The following is a 20,632-nucleotide window of genomic DNA, read 5'->3' as shown; positions in this document are numbered from 1 at the left end:
CAAGGTACAGAATGGTTCTTCCCTCTTCCCTTCACTCTAGCCCACCAATGACTAGTCTGTTTTGTCTCCTGGTTTTGTCATGTCCTGCAAATGTCACTGCGCTATTAGCATATATCCCTTTAAGACTGGTTTTTCTCTCATAGCATAATTCCCCATGATACATCCAAGCTGTTGAGTGTATTAATAGTTAATTCCTTTTATTGCCAAGTTGTAGTCTGTGACGTGGGTGCACCATGCCATCCATTCCTCTGTAGTCTGTGATGTGGATGCACCACGTCATCCATTCCTCTGTAGTCTGTGACGTGGATGCACCACGTCATCCATTCCTCTGTAGTCTGTGACGTGGGTGCACCACGTCATCCATTCCTCTGTAGTCTGTGACGTGGATGCACCACATCATCCATTCCTCTGTAGTCTGTGACGTGGGTGCACCACGTCATCCATTCCTCTGTAGTCTGTGACATGGGTGCACCATGCCATCCATTCATCTGTTTCTAGTTTGAGGCCACTTGATTTATTGATATAAAGCTGTCTTGAACAGCTGTTCATTATGTGTGTGTGTGTGTGCTCGCGCACGCGCGTGAGAGAGAGAGAGAGAGAGAGAGAGAGAGAGAGAGAGAGAGAGAGAGAGAGAGAGAGAGAGAAAGAGAGAGAATGTACATTTTTATTTCTTTGGAATAAATGCCCACAAGCTGCTGGGTCATATAATAAGTACACGCTTAGTTTGGATGTTTTGTTTTGCTTTATTTTGTTTGTTTGCTTTTGGTTTTGTTTTTGAGGCAGGTTCTCACTATGTAGCCCTGGATAATCTAAAACTCACTAGATAACCCAGGCTGGCCTTGAACTGCCTGCTTCTGCCTCTCAACTGGGATTAAAGACATTCATAACATGAAGCAAACATGCTTCATTTTGCAAGGAATTGCTCCTCTGTTTGCAGTCACTCTTTGCAGTGACTACGTGGCCTCACATTCCCACCATCAATGCACAAGTGAGCCGCGGTCCAGTTTTTCGCATGTCATCGGTTTCTAGCTGTAACTATGCATATGTGTGCAGAGATGCTTCACTAAGGTTGCAATTGCCATTTCCCTAATGGCTAATGACATTGAACATCTTTCCGTGTGCTTATTTGCCATCTGTATATCCTCTTCAGCAGAACATCTGATCATGCCTTTTGCCCTTGTTCTAATTGGGTTGCTTGTTATTTTGCCATTTAGTATTAAGAGTTCTTTGCCTGTTCTAGGTGCAGGCCCTTTGTCGGACATGCGCTCTGTAGATGTCCTCTCCCAGTCCAAAGTCTTTCCATCTTCTTCACGGGGTTCTGTTGTTGTTGATAATGATTTTTTGTTTTTGTTTTTTTTTTTTTTGTTTTTGTTTGTTTTTAGACAGGGTTTCTCTATGTAGCCCTGGCTATTACAGAACTCCCTATGTAAATCGGGCTAGTCTTGAACTCAAAGAGATCTTCTTGCCTTTGCCTCCAAAGTCCTAGGATTAAAGGTTTATACTACCATGCCTGGCAGGTTCTTTCTAAGAACAAACATTTTTAATTTTAGCAAGCACGTAATCTTCCATTTCTAGATTATGGTTTTGGTATCAAGTCTAAGACTTCTTTGCCAAACCCTACATACTAAGACTTTCTATTTTCTTTCTTTTTTGTTTTGTTTTTCAAGACAGGGTTTCTCTGTGTAGCCCTGGCTGTCCTGGAACTCGTTCTGTAGAACAGATTGGCCTTGAATTCAGTGATCTACTTGCCTTTGTCTCTGAGTGCTGAGATTAGGTATGGGTCACAACACCTGACTCCATTTTCTTTTTTCTAAAAATGCTTGTTTTTTGTGTTTTTTGGGGGTGAGAGGTCTTATATTTAGGTCCATGCTTTATTTGAATTAATCTCTGTATTAGATGTGGAGTTTAAATTAAGGTTCAGGGGTTTTTTTCTGCTCGTTTATGGATGTCTGGTTATCCTAACGCCGTTTGAATAAGCCCCTGTTGGGAAGCAATTTGAGTTTATTTGTCAAGATCCATAGCAATGTATGTAGATTTTTCTCCTATCACTCTTAGGAATTCACACTGAGGAAATAATGCAGAAATGGAAGACAAAGCTACATACTTAGAAAATAATCTTTGGTGTATGTGTGTGTGTGTGTGTGTGTGTGTGTGTGTGTGTGTGTGTGTGTGTGTGTGTGTGTGTGTGTGTAGATCAAACCAAAGGCCTAATGAATGCTTAGGCAAGTAAGTGTTCTACAATTGAGTTAGAGCTACTTTGTCCTCTAGCCTCGTTGTGTAACTTTTTTCTAAATAAAACTGAAAATTTGAATGTACTATAAGTACCCAGCAACAGAGACCTAGTTAAATAAAGCACACATATGGACTCATATGTGACAATTGAAAATAATTCTCATCCATTCAATATTTATTCTATGTAAATAAGATAACGTTGTGAGCCAATTAGATGTCATCCCTGCCTTCTCTCTGCTCACAGTCCAAAAGAGAGATAGAGAAAACAATTCGGGAACTTAGAAAAGCATATTTGATGAGCTAAGGGAAAACCAGAAAGCAAAATTGTATGTGTTAAGTTTATTGGAGATTGGCTAAAATATATACATGTCGGCCAGCAAGCTGACCCACCTGCTGTCAAACCTGACAACCTCAAGCTCGATCTTGGGGACACACATAATGGAAGAAGAGACCTGACTCCCACTGTTGTCTTCTGACCTCCACATGAGCACCATAGCAGATATGCACACACATAAATAAATAAAGTTTAAAATAAATTAGGGGAAAACGGAAACTTTTCCTTTAGGGTAATTGGATAAAGACAATTACCCTAAAATAAAATAAAGACATTATTTTGGTCCTGTGTTTTCCATACCTTCCATGTATTTTCTTTTTATGATGATTAGAGCAACAAGCTGAGTTTGGTGGTACATGCCTGTAATCCTTGTGCTTGGGAGGTAGATGCAGGAGGATTATGAGTTCAAGGTCATCCTTAGCTATATAATGACTTAGAGACTAGCCTGGGCTACATGAAACCCTGTCTAAAAAAAATTGATGAAATAAAATAAATGAAACAAACCCTAACAGAAACAATAATGACAACAAAGGAAAAAACTTCAAATGCAAGGTAGATTCTAGCCATAATAGGATCATGGATGTCCATTTGAAGAGGCCCTTGTGCAGTAACCAAAGGGGCATGGAAAGTAGACAGTTGGTACCCAGCGCCCAGCTAAGTCATGCTGGATTATCCGGTCCATCAGCAGATATCATCAGAGTAAGACAGCCCATATTACATGAAGCTCACAGAATATAAACTTAAGAATAGACAATGTCTGACCTCTAGGGCATTTCCAAGAAACTCTGACCTCTGTCTTTCTTGGTTTTGCTTAATACTTCAAGCTGTATAGAGTTACCATGGTCCTCTCCCATGATCTCTCAGCAAACATGTGAGGTTGTTGGAGAGGGTATAACATTCCCCTTTAGTAGACACTAAGTGGGGGGCATAGAGAGTTTCAGCAAGTTGTCCAAGATTACATAGACAATCTACGGCAAACCTGGGGCTTGAACCTGGACTTCTATTGCTAAGGTCAACACTGTTCTCAGAAGATCACAATTGCCCCAGAACATCTGTGATAGCAGTGGGCTACAAGCGAGTAATAGTCAACAATAGCTCATGTGGAGAGTTTAAACCATGTGGGTGGAAAACAGGAGCCCCAGCAACAACAGGCACCAATCCTCTGCCAAGGTTGGGGCTGGGGGCTTGAGGGAGGGGGATGTGATGCAGACACCTCGGCTTACAACTCCTCCTCCTCTCCCCAGATGGTGAAGGCAATCCAGGTCCTGAGGATCCACCTGCTAGAGTTGGAGAAAGTCAATGAACTCTGCAAAGACTTTTGCAACCGTTACATCACCTGCCTCAAAACCAAGATGCACAGCGATAACCTGCTCAGGAATGACCTCGGGGGCCCCTACTCCCCCAACCAGCCCTCCATAAACCTTCACTCACAGGTAACACACAGGGATGGGCCTTAGCTCCTCGGATTCCAGTGACCTGGGCAAAGCAATTTGAATCATAAGACCCTTTTACAGGGAGGCCCTCTTTCTCCCTCCATCTGACAGCACTGGCCCTTATTTTGTACTTGACTGTGACAGGGTCTTAGAATGTAGCCTAGGCTGATCTCAAACTCTTGATCCTGCTACCTTAGCCGCCATACCTAGCCAGGATAGGTTTTTTGCTTTTTTTTTAAGTTTTGTTTTTTAACATAGACTCCTACCTGCCAGGGTCTGAGCATGCCCTAAATGACCATATCTAAAAAAAAAAAAAAAAAAAAGAACAGTATCCAAAGAAATTCCTGACTCCCTACTCCAGGATTTACCAAGAAGTGGGCAGGTCCTAGTCCGTAAAGGAGAAAAGATAGTTGCCTAACTGACACCTGAGGATGTAGGTAGACCTCCTGGCAAACATTCTCCTCTGGAGGGCATGAAGTGGCTCTTGGCACTCCTGGAAGAAGCTATCAGGGAAACTGATTCTTCCCCCAAATTCTGTGCACCTAGCTGATAAGAAATTCCGCAGGACTGCTTCTCGCTCATCCTCTGTTTACTCTCCCTGGTACCTCTGCCCTCCTAAGATGCAAAGCCGCTGTAGAAGACACTTTAGCCAACCCCCTTCTAAGATTCCCCCTGCTACCTTCCTCTGAGGAGCTGGTGCCTGTTCTACACTACAGGGAAGAGTGAACACTTCTGCCTAGGACAGAATGTGTTCTCCAGGTCTACAATCAGAAAGCTACCTGACTCTTCCTGTATACTCTTGCTGGCATCTCCCTAGACTGTAGACTCACAATGTAGTTTCCCTCTCTTCAAGTTCCTGAAGTCCAGAAAGCACACACACAGACACAGGTGCCCCTGGGAGGCTCACGGTGGCCCTCCTCCTCAGACAGGGACTGGGATGCAGGTTAACGTTCTAAGGGTGAGTAACGGAAGCTAACATGAAAGCCACCTAAGAGGCTGTGCCATTTTCATTTTAGGTATTAGAACTCAGGTTTACAGGGACAAGGGGAGGGACACACTTTGTACATTGTGACCCCCGCCCCACACCTCCACAAGTACACTCAGTATTGCATCATGTTTACCCCCACTGCAATATGTCTGGGACTTGATACTAAGAACGACAAAGGACATGGGGCAAGCAGTTTATTTCCTCCTTGTATTGCTTAAAATCGCCAAATCACTTTATTACAGATCTAAAAACAGCAGCCTTGGCTTCTGCTTGCTAATATTCTCTTGAAATAGACTCATTCCTTCAGAGTCTTATTGTACTTTCCCTTATGATCGAAATTAGCAAGAAACTTGCATAAAAGAGGACAATAATTGCTCAACGAGCATCTCGTTTGTAATTTATTAGTTTCTATTATTGTGGGTTACCATGGCGACGCTGCGCAGCCCCGGTGACGGGAGAGATGTAAGATAGGAGCTGAGGAGGCTGCGAGGCCTCACCAAATGGAGATGCACATTTTTATCAGTAATTTTCATGAAAATAATAAGTGAGGAGTTAATGAGATGGAAAGCCATCCTGTGGCTATTGTGAATTTTTTTTAAGTGTTGATCTAATTAGAATGCATCGGTCAGAAAAAGTAATGAGGATTTAGTGCCTCACAGAGATGTGAGGATCATATCAGAAAATTAGCACAAGCCTTTGGAAATAATCAGGTCCTTGGAGAGGCCCTGGATTTCCCCTCCTGGGTCCTCCGGCTCTACCTTGAGCGCTGGAGTTGGGGGTGTACCAAGGTAGCGGGATGGAGAGGCCAGGAAGGAGGGGCTGGAGGCTCAGCAGCCACAGTGGCCCCTCAGGGTTGGAGGTCTGTCTGAGGCTGACAAGCTAGCCTGGAGAAAGCAGGCATTTACAGGGAAGTGGAGTTTGTCAGGAAGGAACATGGACTCTGGATGATCCAGGTGTTAGAACCACTAACTGCAAAAGCCAGATCTCTGGGGCGTGCCCAGGCTCGGTGTCTCTGAGCTTGAGTGAGACTAGCCATGGGATAGCCTTTCCAGAAAGGCCTCTGATCCCAGAGAAAGAAAAACCCAGGCAGCTGGGTGAAACAAAGACACCCAAAGACAGAGGGGGGGGGGGGAAGATACGTAGCTATTCCTAGTTGGTGTAACTCAAATTAGTCCCCTCACTTCCTCTGATTGCCACCGCCTCCTTCCCACCTGTCTTCCTTGGCCATCCGGCCATCCTGCTCCACACCTATGCTCCGCTTACATTGCTGCTGCTGGATTTCTCATCCCAAGGCCTGTGTGGTCTACAGAGCCCGGTTGCCACCAGGGTTTTCTCATCTGCCTGTCTGACGTTCAAGACCTCATGGGTCTAGCCTCAGTTTTCATGCCTGAGCCACACTGCTCTAGGTACCATAACCATTTCTCCGTGCCTACCTGATGAGGGGACGTCTTCCATCCTAAATCCCTCTTCTCTACAAGGCTGAACCAGCCTTTTCCCAGAGCCCGTGGCCAGGTTGCTCTCCTGTGGAGATCTCACCCACCCCCTCTATGACAGCCCTTTCCTTCTCGCACCTGAGAGCCTATCGTTAATGCTGCAAATGCCACATGTGATGCTAGATGAGAAGCCGCGCCTCTCACTTCCTCTCCTAGAAAGCACATGTCGTTCGCCTTGACACAGCATTTTATATATCTGAAATCACCAGATCACTTTATGACAGACCTAAAAACAGCTACCCGTGCTTTCTGCTTGCTAATATTCTCTTGAAATAGATTTGTTCCCTCAATATTGTTGCCTTATGATGCCAGCTGTGGCCATGATGTCTTCTGTGTGTTCAGGGGCCAATAGGCATTGGTTGAAAGAAGTAACGCAGTGGGGTGCGCGAAGGGAGAAGGAGGACGAGGACGAAGAAAAAAACTAAAAAAAGGGGAGGAAAGACAAACAGAGGTTAGCATCATTCAGGAGGGAGGCAGGGAGAGGCCAAAGTTTGTCAGGAAGGAGAAGTGAAGGAAATGAGGCAGAGAGACACTGACACAGGCAAAGGCAGGAAACATGAGGCCAAGGTTGAAAGACAGCAGGAAGAGGAATGGCGGCCATAGCAAGATGAAGAGCACGAACAAAATAAGGAAATGAATTGCTGGGAAGCAGGAATTTGGAAGAGGGCTAGGCGGTGGTGGCACACGCCTTTAATCCCAGCAATCAGGAGGCAGAGGCAGCAGATCTCTGTGAGTTCAATGCCAGGCTGGTCTACAAGAGCTAGTTCCAGGACAGTCTTCAAAGCTACAGAGAAACCCTGTCTTGAAAAACCAAAAAAGAAAAAAGGAAAAGCACTTGGGAGAGGGGAGAAGAGGTAGGAGCAAGCATAACCCTGAGGTGCTGGGCTTAAACAGCCTACTAAGGAACCCCCTCTTAGCTTAGGGACTCCCCAGCAGCCTATGGAGGATGCTGACGGCCCATCTCTCCCTCATAAGTGTGGGCTTCTCTCTGACACGCAGCAAGCTCTGCTTTTCCAAAGTTGTCAGGGGGCTAAAGGCGGTGTGCTCCAGTCCCCTCTGCCAAGGCTTGGGACTGCTGTCGCATGCTGAGCTTCCTGAGGATGTGACCTGTGACTTTTCAGGCTAGGTGGAGGTGAGGGGAGATGGTCCAGCTTGGAGGAATTAGATGAACTTGAGCTTGCACACAGTCTGGGCACAAGGGATGAAGGTGAATAGGGTTTGCTGTGCGTCGTCCTCCAATCAGGCTCTGTCATTGTCTCCCAGGGTGGATGGGGTCTTGCAAGAGCTCATTTAAGAAAGAGACCCGTGTCTTCCTGAGGACGAGGACCAGAGTCAATGTAAGAGGCAGATCTTAGGAACCAGCTTGGGAGAAGAAACCGAGAGGTTGGGAAGTGTGTGAGTGCGCACGTGCGCCCGTGTGTGTGTGTGTGTGTGTGTGTGTGTGTGTGTGTGTGTGTGTGTGTGTGTGAGAGAGAGTATGTGTGTGAGTGTGTGTGAGTGTGTGTGAGAGAGAGTGTGTGTGTGTGAGAGAGTGTGTGTGTGAGAGAGAATGTGTGTGTGTGTGTGTGAGAGAGAGAGTGTGAGTGTGTGTGAGTGTGTGTGAGTGAGAGTGTGTGTGAGTGTGTGTGTGAGTGTGTGTGTGAGTGTGTGTGAGTGTGAGTGTGTGTGAGTGTGTGTGAGTGTGAGTGTGTGTGAGTGTGTGTGTGTGTGTGAGTGTGTGTGAGTGTGTGTGTGTGTGAATATGCTCATTCGTCATGCTCCAGCATTAATCCCTCCAGCCTGAAATAGCTGCCCCAAGTGCCAGCCTGACCTGAGGAGGGGTGTTGCCCCTCCGGAACACGATCCTCCAGCTCAACATCCCAGCTGCCTGCCAGCTTTGTCGCAAACTGCTGGCTCATGGTTTTCCCTGAGAGCTGATTACAATGCCTTGTGTGGCAAAGTTGGAGACATTTTTGTGTTCCAATTGACAGTCCCATTCCCAGATGGCATGTTGTGCCTTTCACTCACCCTGTGGGGTCTGGCCTATTCCCAGCTTGGTCTTTCTTTTCTATTTGTTCCTTTTCTCCAGGTGAGTGAGACAAAGGTCGGGATGGGGGATACTGATTCCACCACACAGAGGTGGGAAACAGTTTCAAGGGTTTTAACTAGCTCGGTACACTCAACTGTTTCCCCCTCCCCAGAAAGCTATGCTGTCCTGCTCCAAAGTAACATCCCAGGCCTCCTGCAGGGGCAGCTTCCCCACTACGAGTAGACTCGTCTCTGGGTCCTCCTGTCCTTAGAGAATACTAACTAAACCATCATACCAGAGAGAACAACTCTCGCCTCACTCGGGGCTAATTTAATCTGAAGGTCATCCTTCTCTGTCTTTGGAGAAGTAGAGTCAGCTCTAGTATAGGCACACCTGGCATGGTTCTCATGCAGTTTCCAGTCGTTTGGGGATGCTTACTGTGTGCACTGCATTAGGTCCTATGAGAGCCCAGGTGACTATGTGTGCACTGCATTAGGTCCTGTGAGAGCCCGGGTGACTATTTTAGGGGGGTTTCTAATTCCAGGGGGCGTGAGCTAGGAGTCTAAAATGAATTCTGTCGGACGTAGAATACTCAGGGCCTGGAGTGCTGGGAAAGACAGGAAAGGAACAGCTGAAGAGAAGGGAGGGGGCGAATGAAGGGGTCCTGGACTGAGCACACCACATGTGGCTTCAGATCACTCATCTCCCCCACCACCTCCCAGGAGAGCCAGCCCTGAGACCCAGCCAGCACAAGACTCATGGCTAGGTCCAGTTCCGCCCTGAAATAGGATGGACACATCTCAGGATGAGGATTTTTGCTCAGCGTGGTGGGAAACGCTGCAGATTGACTGGTCAGACTTCTTGGGCGGGGGTGGGGCAGCCTTTCAGGCAGGCTTGGGAGCCTACTGGCATCGCTAAAGGTAAGTGTGCCTAGGATGGGAAGAAGTCTGAGGAGCTGCCAGCCTATTAGACTCCCTGGAGAGAAGGGGACAGAGAGTCATTCATTCACCTATCGTATGTTCATTCAAGCACTCATGGAACCTGCTGAGTCCTGAGGACATAAAAATGGATATGACGGTCTCTGACCTTGAAATGGAAGTGATGGAATATCATGAAACTAAATTTATGAGGGGGATATTTAAAATGTTTATTCTTTACATTTTTTAAAAAATTGTATGTGTATGAGTGCTTTGCCTACATGTGTGTCTGTGTATCATGTATACAGTACTCACAGAGGCCAGAAGAGGTTGTTAGATCTCCTGGAACTGGAGCCATAGGCAGTTGAACCCCAGTTCTCTGGAAGGGCACCAGTGCTCTTAACCTCTAAGCCATCTTTCCAGGCCAGAGTGCAATATATTTCTATGTTGACTACTGTAGCCAACTGCTAAATATTTTAAAGAAAATGGGCATATAAGCAATAGGGCCAGAGCTAGAGACACATTGCAAGGCAAGTTAATTGAGCTTTTATGGCTGCAACATAAACTGATGAGAAAGGAGCCTCTGCAGCATTGACTGAGCTCTCCCTGTCTCAAACATAAAAAGTACTAGGTACCATATGTATAATATTTTACTTACCCCCACAAGACTTCAGATGGGCATTATTTTGACATTATTCTCTCTCTCTCTCTCTCTCTCTCTCTCTCTCTCTCTCTCTCTCTCTCTCTCTCTCTTCGAGACAGGATTTCTCTGTGTAACAGTTCTGACTGTCCTAGAACTTGCTCTGTAGACCAGGTTGGCCTGGAACTCACAGAGATCCTCCTGCCTCTGCCTTTCGAGTGCTGGGGTTAAAGGTGTGCACCACTAGTGCATGACTCAATATTTTCTTCTTTTTGCATCCAAGGAAAAAGAAAATAAGAGAAGGACACTGGCTGAGCACCGCACACTAAGTAATGGTCATGTGTGTGATTACTACTGAGCCTATGTTCGTCTTATAATTTGGTGACATCTTGCTACACACATGGGAGTGACCCTAGCTCAGGGATGCAGACTAGAAGTGGTGTAACGGGTTACTTCGGAGCATGAATTTGGATTTGATAATTGACTGAAAGAGGAGAGAAGAGGAGGAAGTGAGCACAGCCCTGAGGTGCTGGGTTTAGCAGCCTACAAAGGAACCAGCTCTTAGCTCTGACATTTCTGGGCAGCCTATGGAGGATGCCAATGGCCCATCTCTCCCTCATAAGAGTGGGCCTCTCTCTGACACGCAGCAAGCTCTGCTTTTCCAAAGTTGTCAGGGGCTGAAGGTGGTGTGCTCCAGTCACCTCTGCCAAAGCCCTGGGACTTGTGTCGCACGCTGAGCATCCTAGGATATGTCATGTGACTTTTCAGGCCAGGTGGGGACAAAGAGAGGTGGTCCACCCCAGGGGATCACCTTAGATAGGAAGCCAACACCCCAGACTGAGGAGACAAGAAGAGAGTTTATGCTGCTTGAGTTTTCTAGAGCCTTAGAGCTGTGGCCTCTATTCCCCACAGGGTGAGTGAAACCCGAGAGCTCTGCTCCTTTCGGGAAGGAACGTTCCTTAAGAGCGGCAGCTGCAGCTTGTCCCTGCAGGCCTGGGCTGCCTTTCCCCGAGGCCAAAGCCCCCAGCTGGGATGGAACAGGACAGGATTAGGTGCTTTGTTTATATGTGCTTAGCTTCCTTGCCTTTGCAAGCCTAGCTCTTCTTAAGCTAAGATGGGACTCTGGCCCTGATAGAACAGAGGAACTGTGCCAGAAAGGGTGTCTGGGGACAGAGGCAACCTCCTCACACACCTAGACCCATACAGACCAGTTGGGCCACAGATCTAACAAGCACCTAGCACACACTCAGCACTGTGCTGGGCAGTGTCAAAGTGAGAGCCAGCCTCCTTTCCCTCAGAAAGATATCCCCATGCTAGAGCAACAAGACATTGCGCAAGAGAGAACTTTTCCGTGTTCCCTGTGTAAGGTGATAGGAAACCATGAGGACTCAGGGGCTCTGTCCATGGCCATGTCTAGCAAGATGGGACACTGAAATACACACACCCCATCCTCCTCTCAGGGCAGGTCAGTAAGTCATGGACCTACCCTTCTGGGAGGGGTTGGTAAACTGGTCTGAGGATGTGGATCCACAGAGACCCCTAGTGGCCAGGGCAAGGATGGCAGATTGCTGGGCCCTAATCCTTCCGCTGAAATCCTAAAGACCATCACTGGTTTTTCCTTAATCCTCAATTGCGAGGGATTTTGCAAGGTCATCCAGTGTATCTCCCTATTTCAGGGGCATCCTAGTAAGATATAAATTCCAAATCGAGAGAAATGTTTCCATCATTTCTATCCTTCATACTTTATTTTTTAGCCCATCATGCTTTGTTTTGGTTTGGCTTGGTTTTTCCCCAGAAATTTCTTCTATGGGTGGAAAATAACTTTCTGGGCATCTTGGACCCTTTCCCTATTGAGAGCGAAGTGAGAAGGCTCAGGAGAGGTCAACTCTCCCCACGTGCAGTCAGATTGCCTATCCAGGTTTGTAGCCACAGTCAGTTTTTGTGTGCGCCATGACCCCTCATACACTCACTCACCAGAGCCCTTCTTGTAAAGTCCCTCCTCTGAAGAAGTCACCTTTTTGCTCCACAAATGAGACTCTGGGTAAAATGACCACTGACGTCTGTAAGGATGAGCAATAAGCACAGGGGTGACGCTGCAGGTGGCAGCAAGTTCTCCGCTTTTCTAAACTTGCTGCTCCCCACTTTCTCAGCCACATCTGAGGGACTCATTGCCTCTGCCTCTCAAATAAACAGCGTATGGGGGTGGGTGGGGGATGGAGAATGGGGAGCTTCTAATAATACTACCTGTGGAGTCCAGGCTTCCAGTGGCTCTCCAGAGAGACACAGCAGAGTTCTTGGAATGGACAGGCAATTTGAGCAGAGATGCGAGACTGGATGCAGGAGAGGCCGCTAACACTGCAGCCACAGTGCTTCTCAGCTCACTGTGATTCCACACAGCAGCATCCACCTGGGGACACAGCAGATAAGCCTCTGAGGAAGCTGTTGAGGAGATGACAATACCATGTATTTAGTCAATAGATTCTTCCCCAGGGCTTCTGCTGCTGCCACGTGGCTTTTTCAGAAAAGACTGAGGCTGTTTCTAGAGTTAGAGCTGCCTTGTCACCGTTACACAGAGCTAGAGACGAGTGTGCAGTCTGGAATCCCAGCAAGTGGAGTCTGAGACCGGGGCTATGCTTAGGTTTCTGAGGCTTAGCACCAAAGTCCAGGGATGCATTGGACGAGGCCAACAGATGCATATGGAAAGATTTATGCTATCCTGTCTGGGTGTGCAATCTCAGCTCAACTCCTGCTATGTAAAGAACACCAAGACTCTAGGACTCTCAGGGCGGGATTTAACCCCTGCTCTCCCATTCAAGTGACCTCAGTCGTATGAAGTAGGAAATAAATCATTAGATGCCTAAAAGTGCCAGGCAGTGTGATTGTAGACGAGCCTGTGGATCTAACTCCTCTCTGTGTGAGCCTCCATCCTACACTCAAGGGGACTTACAGCTATTTGAGTGAGGGAAGCCCCTTCCATTCTGTGGACATTAATCCTTTCAAGGAAAATGGGACAATGCTGTTAGCCCTGTAAGGTGTTGGCGAGATTAACATGAAATCAAGTGGTAATGAACACCCTTTGGTTTTCATGTGTATGGTAAATTGGTACTCTTCAGATCCATCTGATGCTGGAGGCCACCTGAGCAGAGTTTTGAAATACACAGATTGCTGAGGGTCTGATTCGGTGGCCCTGAGAATTCATGTCTTTGAAAACAGTTCAGTGTGGGTTGGAGGGGTGGCTCAGTGGTTAAGAGCATGCACTGCTCTTGCAGAGGGCCTGAGTTCAGTTCTCAGCACCTTCATTAGGTGACTCACAACTCCCATAACTCCAGCAGCAGGGAGCCAATGGCCTCTCCTGGATTCTGAGGGCACCTGTATTCACATGGGCACATATCTGCACACCCACACATTATTCAAAATAATATATATACATATGCATGTACATATACATATACATATATATATATATATACACATGTATGTATTGTTTGTATGTATCTGTGTGTAAAGCAGCTCCTGTTTGTAGATGTAGCGGATGGACACCAACTTCAGGGAGTGAGGACTTTGCTTTCTCTTTCTTGCCCCAGCTAAGATGTGGCCACCCTTGGCCCTGCCTACATGTTCTACCCTGAAGTTTTTCCATTCCACCTCTTTGCTGGTATACCTTGGCTCCCTCTCAGTACCTCACAGCCAAACAAGAGTAGGGTGGAGAAGAGTAGGGGAAAAAACGATTCGAGTCAGAACAAAAGTTACCTTTAGTTCCCCAAACCGAGTAAGTGTGCATGGAGGCTCTCCAAGCCACAGGAAGAAAAGCAGCCAGAGTTTGAGTAAGCAGGCGAGGTGTCCAGGTAGGGCTCACCCTTCTGTCTTTGGCTAGAAAACAGTGTGTGTAGTTGAATCCCAAAAGGCACATCTTATATTTACGTTACGTTTCCTTGTGTTTTCCTAACCTTGCTGGATACTTTGGGGTGGTGAAGAGAGTCTAGGACAAGTCTTGATATTTAAAACCTTCATGTAGCTCTACCCGAAGAGGAGTGCCACGCGACATGCTTTATTCCAAATGAAGATTGTTGAGTAGTTACTTCCCGTGACTTTAGGTATAATGACATTGGGGCTCCCCCACTCTGTGAAATCTACCTTTTAGTTTGTTCCTGCTTCAACCATCTTTAGTACCGGTTCCATTCAGTGGGAAGGGTTCTATGGGAAATTGGCACCAGGAGATCTCAAGCCTCAAGACTGAAAACTTGTGAACCAACTCTGTAAGGAAGTAAGGGGTATCCAAGAGGGGCGTGATGTGGTTCCCAAGATGACCGTCTTCTACATGCTTCTGGACTTGGGTTGTTTTTATCTTCCATGGGTAGGATTCAAGAAGCTCCTTGAAGCCCAAAGTAGTTATTCAATATTTGTGACTGGGGTGAGGGTAAGGAAGACTGAGTTCTAGTCCCGTGGCTGGCAATCAGTTGTGTGACCTAAGTAAGCCACCAGGCCCTCTGAAGAACTTTATTTTCTTGTGTCACTCAAGAAGTTGGTATGGGCAATGACTTTGAGCAGCTTTTATGCTTCTGTGTGCTAAGCTCGGTTTAAACTCTGTGTGACTAGACAGATCAAGAGCTGACTCTCACTGGTGGGAAGCTCTCACCCAGCTCTCCGGAGGGGAAGCCAAGGCAAGAACTGCCCTCTCCCTTGCCCAAGGTCACCAAAGCCAAGAACTAAGAATAGAATAGAATCCTCTTTCCTTACCCTCTCAGAGAAGCAGCCCCAGAGGCCCCATGGGGCAGTGGGTGGGATGGAGGACTGGGCCCCAGACCCTGGTCCTGCTTCTCTGGAAATGCTACTCCCCCAACTCTGGGCTGGGATGGTCCTGGAGGGTAAAAGGGATAATTTGAGAGGAGACACAGAGGGAGCTATCTTCACCAGGCAGAATCAAGCCAAACTCAAATCATTGCCGGCTCCTACTTCCCTCCCTCGTGACTTACAGGATGCCGCAGTGGAAGGGACAGTGTTGTGACTGTGCTCTGTGCCTCTGACATCTTCCTTTTGTTTGCAACCACTAGTAGGTAGTCATTGGCTAGACCTTTCTTCTAATCATGGTGCTTCCTCAATCCAGATTCCAAACTGCTCCTGAAGGCCAAAGGCCCAAACTTCTTAAAGTCCTAAAATAAAAGTTAAGAAGCTCACCCTGTGTTTACTCCATTTTCTTGACTACTTACCTGTCTCCAATTCTTTATTAATCATGCCTTCTGATCCCAGCTTTGAGCTTTGGAATGTGGGCCTTACTGGTCACTGGGTCCATTAACTAAGTCAAGCCCTGTATTCTGATGAGAATCTGAGGCTGGGAAGAGCTCAGAGAGCCAGGCTCAGCTCCCAAGCTCCTCTCCTCTGTACCTTATTGCCCTCTTTCTCTCCCTCTCCAAACCTAAACACATCCATCTCTCACACATTCCCTTCCTCTTTCACACCTCCTTCAGCCACCCAGCCACCATGCCCAGGTACCCAGAAAGCAGGGGTGGGGGGCACTGCTTCATCCAGGAGGCCTTCTTCCTCTGGTGTCAGGAGACCTTCCACATCAAATCCAAAGACTTCCTTACTGACCGCTAGAAGGGAATGATGAGGGGAACAAGACACCAAGAAAAACTTACTTCTTAGCTGCCTTGGCTACTGCAAAAATAAATCGGTTAACAATCTGGGCCAAGGGGATTCTAATGCGATGCCATTAGAAGACAGGGTATACGGTGACACAAGGTGGCTTTACTATTCTTAAACAAACATCTTAGCATCATAATATAGGCACTAAGGATGTCCAAAAGCAAATCACTGGAGAGATGGGGGTGTGGTTTAGGTGGTAGAGCACTTGCCCAGCACATGCACGAAAGTCAGCACTGCAAAGGGTGAGTGAACAGACGAACACATCATTGGAGGCTGTTTTTGTGTTGGAGGTAGGTGAAGAACGGAGATGCTGGAAGAGGGGAGGGCCAGGGTGAACATCTGGGCAGCTGAGCCTGCAGCTGAGTAAGTGCTGAGCAGGTGAATGGAGGGTTTCTTTATATATATAATTTATTTTATTTTATTTGCATTGGTCTTTTGCTTGTATGGATGTCTGTGTGAGGGTGTCAGATCTTGGAGTTACAGACAGTTATGAACTTCCATGTGGGTGCCGGGGATTGAACCCCGGGCCCTCTGGAAAAGCAGTCAATGCTCTTAATGACTTGAGTCATCTCTCCAGCCATGAATGGAGGGTTTCTGCAAGTCAGAATCTCTTGGAGAGTTTTTAAAATGTCAAGCCTGGAACACACCCCGACCAATTAAAGAAGGGACTCTAAGCTTGGGACCCATAGCTCATAACTGCAGATTCCAAAATGTAGGTGCAGTGAGGTTCACAGATTAGGGGATCATTCGGGCCCCAGGTTGCCACTGGAAGGAAATGTAAGTGTAGGGCTATTATGAGTCTTTGGTTTATTTATTTTAAGATGTCCTGAGACCTGCCTTCTGGTTTGTGCCTAGAAGTAACAGGAGTTGTGGGGTGGGGGTGGAGGCTGGGGCTGTAGCTTCTAAGTTTTTAGGGACATTGTCACCAAACCACCCCTCCCTTACTGCCAGGACCTCCTGCAGAATTCCCCCAATTCCATGTCTGGAGTCTCCAATAACCCCCAGGGGATTGTGGTCCCAGCCTCAGCACTCCAGCAGGGCAACATCGCCATGACAACGGTCAACTCACAAGTCGTGTCAGGTTGGTGCAGGGTTCTGGGAATTGTGGGAAGCATCCTGGGAGAAGAAAGGGTGCCCTTGGGGAATTCCGGGAGTAGGGAATGTCCTCTGCTGAGGGAGGGACTTCCACTCAGTTTCCTGAACAAAATGTTCTGCGTGCGGTGACCACAAAGTCTTAATTAAGATGGGTTGGAGCAAATTTAAGTCAAAATCTTATGATTCGCCCCTAACACGCACATTCAAGACTGAGTAAGGTTCCCTTCCCCTAAATGCTTCCCACCAAGGCTCTGCTTTTCCCTCTGGACACCTTCTCTCACCTCACCCACTCCTCTCCTACAATGGGAACAGTCATCCATCCTGGCACTGTCCCTAAGAGTCTTCACCTGTGGGTGCCAAGCAACTGGGGACCCTGCTCGCCTTCTCTTTTCCCACCTCCATATCAGGGGACCCCAAAACTGGTTGTCTCCTCAGGTGGAGCCTTATATCAACCGGTTACCATGGTAACCTCCCAAGGTCAGGTGGTCACCCAAGCAATCCCCCAGGGAGCCATCCAGATCCAGAATTCACAGGTGAGTGTGCGTGTGGGTGTGTGTACTTGCGCATAAGCAGTGGGAAGGCTAGCTGTGATTGTTTACTGTCTGCTGGGCACTGTGGCAAGTGACTCACTTAATCCTCACCTTTAAGAGGCTGCTTCCTGGATAGGAGGCTGGATCTAGGCAAGGTTTTATCAGCTCCAGGGCTTTTGCTGCCTCCAGAGTTGGATCAAAGGACTCTGTATTTCCTGTGCTTGGTCTCCAGCTCCCACGACTCTGTACCTCAGTGATACAGAGTTCAGATCTATAGAAAGATCTAGTCAGGTGCCTGTGATCTGACATTAACGCTATGATCTTGTGTAGTCTCCTAACCTCTCTGGGCCTCAGTTCTTATCAATAAAGAAGGATTAGTACCAACTGCAGCCAGCCCAGCCCGCCTACATGACCATGATGAGGATTAACTGTGGTGAGGGACAGGAAAGTGCTTTGCAAACTGTAAAGAATCACAGAAATGTTAATTACTATTGGATGGCAAATTCTCATCTTCAGTACTCTCTCTGCATGACCCTTTTCTGCTGTTTCCTCTCCCATCCCCCTTTCCCCTCCTCCAACACCCCTGCTCCCCTCACCCCAAGCCTCATCTCCATTCTCTGAGGGGGTGGTACGGGGTGAGATGAAAGGTGACCTCCCCAGGGCCCCAAGAATAACTTGGGAAAAGGGGGTTGACAGTGAGAGTGTGCCATTACTATGGCGACAGGTCCCTAGCCACTGGCCTCACAGGCTGCTGATGCTGATTTTTTTTTCTTCACGTGCCCTGAAGGTTAACCTTGACCTCACCTCCCTCCTGGACAATGAGGATAAGAAGTCCAAGAACAAACGAGGAGTCTTGCCCAAGCATGCCACCAATATAATGCGTTCTTGGCTCTTCCAGCATCTCATGGTGAGTGTGTGTGCGTGCGTGTGTGTGTGTGTGTATGTATGTATGTGTATGTGCATGTGTGTGCTTTGCTTGGGGCATGCAGTCACAGCAGGGAGTGATTGCACAGGTAACACACTGTGCATGCGGAGACTACGGTCTCAGAAAAAGGCTTTGCTAGATCATCAGGTACAGGGAAGATTCAAGGAGGCTTAAATGGGACCTAGAGTCCAAGGACTGAATACTTGTTGCTGCTATTGGCTAAGAATTGCAGGAGGGTAAAAATGAGGTGGGGGGTCACTGGACTTCCCAAATCAGAATTCATAACTTCAGGGCTAAATGGAAGAAGTCGGGGCAACTCTATCAAAATGAGTACACTCAGTAGCCATCCTCTGCAGACCATGGCTGAGCCATACAGGCAGAATCATCAGAGCAGCATGGTTGGGCCGGAGAGGTGGCTCAGCAGTTGAGAGCACTGGCTGTTCTTCCAGAGGTCCTGAATTCAGTTCCCAACAACCACATGGTGGCTCACAACCATCTGTACTGAGATCTGGTGCCCTCTTCTGCCCTGCAGGCATACATGCAGACAGAACACTATATATAATGAAATAAATGGAGAGAGAGAGAGAGAGAGAGAGAGAGAGAGAGAGCGCAGAATGGTCAGCTGTGCACACAGAGACAAACTTGTCACTGCTTAGCTCCATCAAAGACATGAAGAAGCCTGGTGACCAGACACAATAGAGGGAGGACAGGCTTAAAGGCAGGTCCACTGGGGTATGGACTGTTTTTCCCAGTTGCTGGGTGATAATTCCAGTGGCATTTATTCCTTAGAGTGGTGAAAGCTGGAAGAGAGGACAAACATACAGAGCTATGTTCAGCCCTTAACAAACTAGGCATGGTAGTGGTACCCATCCTGGTACTTGGTAGGCTGAGGCAGAAAGAGCGTGAGTTCAAGGCTGGCCCAGGGCTGTATAGCAAGACCCTGCCTAAAAACAACAACAACAACAAAAATTCTTCCCTTTTGATCCTTCTCCTGCAATGAGCAAAGAACAAAGTTGTATACGTTTGCTATGGTTGGCTTCATTTTTGAGACAGGGTCTTACTATGAGGCCCAGACTAGCCTCAAACTCATCATCCTTCTGCTAGTCTCCCAAAGACTGAGCTTGGGACAAGGTTTTTAAGGCTGAGTACCAATATCGTGAAATCTGGAGGTGAGTAGCTGATGTGTCTGTCATTTTGATCTAAAGTACCTACTGATTTTTGCCATCCTCTGACGCTGAGAGTAAACCTCCTATAGTGTTTGCTGTAGATGGGTGTATCTGCCTATATATATCTCTCTAGCCGTGCCAAGTCTCCCAAGAAGAGGGACCATGCGTCATCTGTGACCCTTAAATCCTTGATTCACAATGTGTGGACCTTTGGGGGACTTACTGGATCTTTTAAAAGTTATTCCATGATTAACTGTTTGTTTGTTCTACAAAGTTTTGTCTACTTTTTAAAAGTGTGTGCATGTGCTCTGAGCCGTGGTGGCGCATGCCTCTGTGGGAGGCAGACACAGGTGGATCTCTATGAGTTCGAGACCAGCCTGATCAGGACAGGCACCAAAGCTACAGAGAAACCCTATCTCGAAAAACCAAAAACAAACAACAAAAAAGTGTATATGTGTGTGCGTGCGTGTGTGTGTGTGTGTGTGTGAGAGAGAGGGGGGGGAGGGAGAGACAGACAGACAGACAGACAGACAGACAGACAGAAAAACAGAGAAATGTATTGGTTGCATGGGGGTGGGGTGCACTTTCTAGTGCATGCATATAGCGACCAGAGGTAAATGTCAATCGCCTTCCTCTATCACGATCCACCTTAATTTTTGAGACACAGTCTCTCACAGGACAGGAGTTCTCTGTTTTCCCTGAACTAGCTAGGGAAATCCTGAGGGTCCCCATATCTCCAACCCCACAGTGTTGGGGTTATAAACTAGGTGTGGTAGTACACACCTTTAATTTCGGTGCTCAAGTGGCAGAGGCCTGCAGAGTTCGTGAATTCAAAGCCAGCCTGGTCTACACCCTACTTTTCCGTGGGTGACGGGGATCCAGATTCGGGTCCTCATACATTTCACCCATAATCCGTCTCCCCAGCCCCTCTTCTTTATTCTTAGTGTACCAAGCCACATGGTGGATTGCAAGAAGGATGAGGGTCAAGATTCCTTCCAAACAGCTGAGCTCTGAATTACATGTGATATTGTCATTGTTGCTCTGAAAAAGAACCCCAGGACCACAGCGCTGGGGAAATCTCACTTGTGGTTCCCCATACTGGGCGATACTGGCTGCCCAGCGTTAGGAGAGAGGAGATGTGAAGGACGCACATATATGTAGGCACTGTAAATGTCCTGTCTCCAGCTTTGTGACCACTGGCATATGGGTCAGTTAATTTGAAAGGATA

General features: G+C 47.3%; 1 protein-coding gene across 4 annotated transcripts in view; it reads left to right on the top strand.

Moving 5' to 3' along the window:
* The window catches only part of Pknox2 (PBX/knotted 1 homeobox 2), a 74,769-nt gene that overhangs the window by 40,186 nt on the left and 13,951 nt on the right, over positions 1–20,632 (top strand). Inside the window, exons 4-7 of one of the 4 annotated variants that reach the window (XM_038323375.1) lie at positions 3,811–3,999; positions 16,652–16,769; positions 17,219–17,316; positions 18,101–18,220. In XM_038323375.1, coding sequence (XP_038179303.1) covers positions 3,811–3,999; positions 16,652–16,769; positions 17,219–17,316; positions 18,101–18,220 — 525 coding nt within the window. Of the gene's footprint in view, positions 1–3,810; positions 4,000–16,639; positions 16,770–17,218; positions 17,317–18,100; positions 18,221–20,632 lie in introns of all 4 variants that reach the window. The other 3 variants (XM_038323374.1, XM_038323376.1, XM_038323377.1) reach the window with 3 other exon arrangements.

Source organism: Arvicola amphibius, chromosome 3 (assembly GCF_903992535.2).
Source record: "Arvicola amphibius chromosome 3, mArvAmp1.2, whole genome shotgun sequence".
NCBI lineage: Eukaryota > Metazoa > Chordata > Mammalia > Rodentia > Cricetidae > Arvicola > Arvicola amphibius.
Note: the sequence above shows the minus strand (reverse complement) of the source record. Positions and strands in the feature narration are given on the sequence as shown.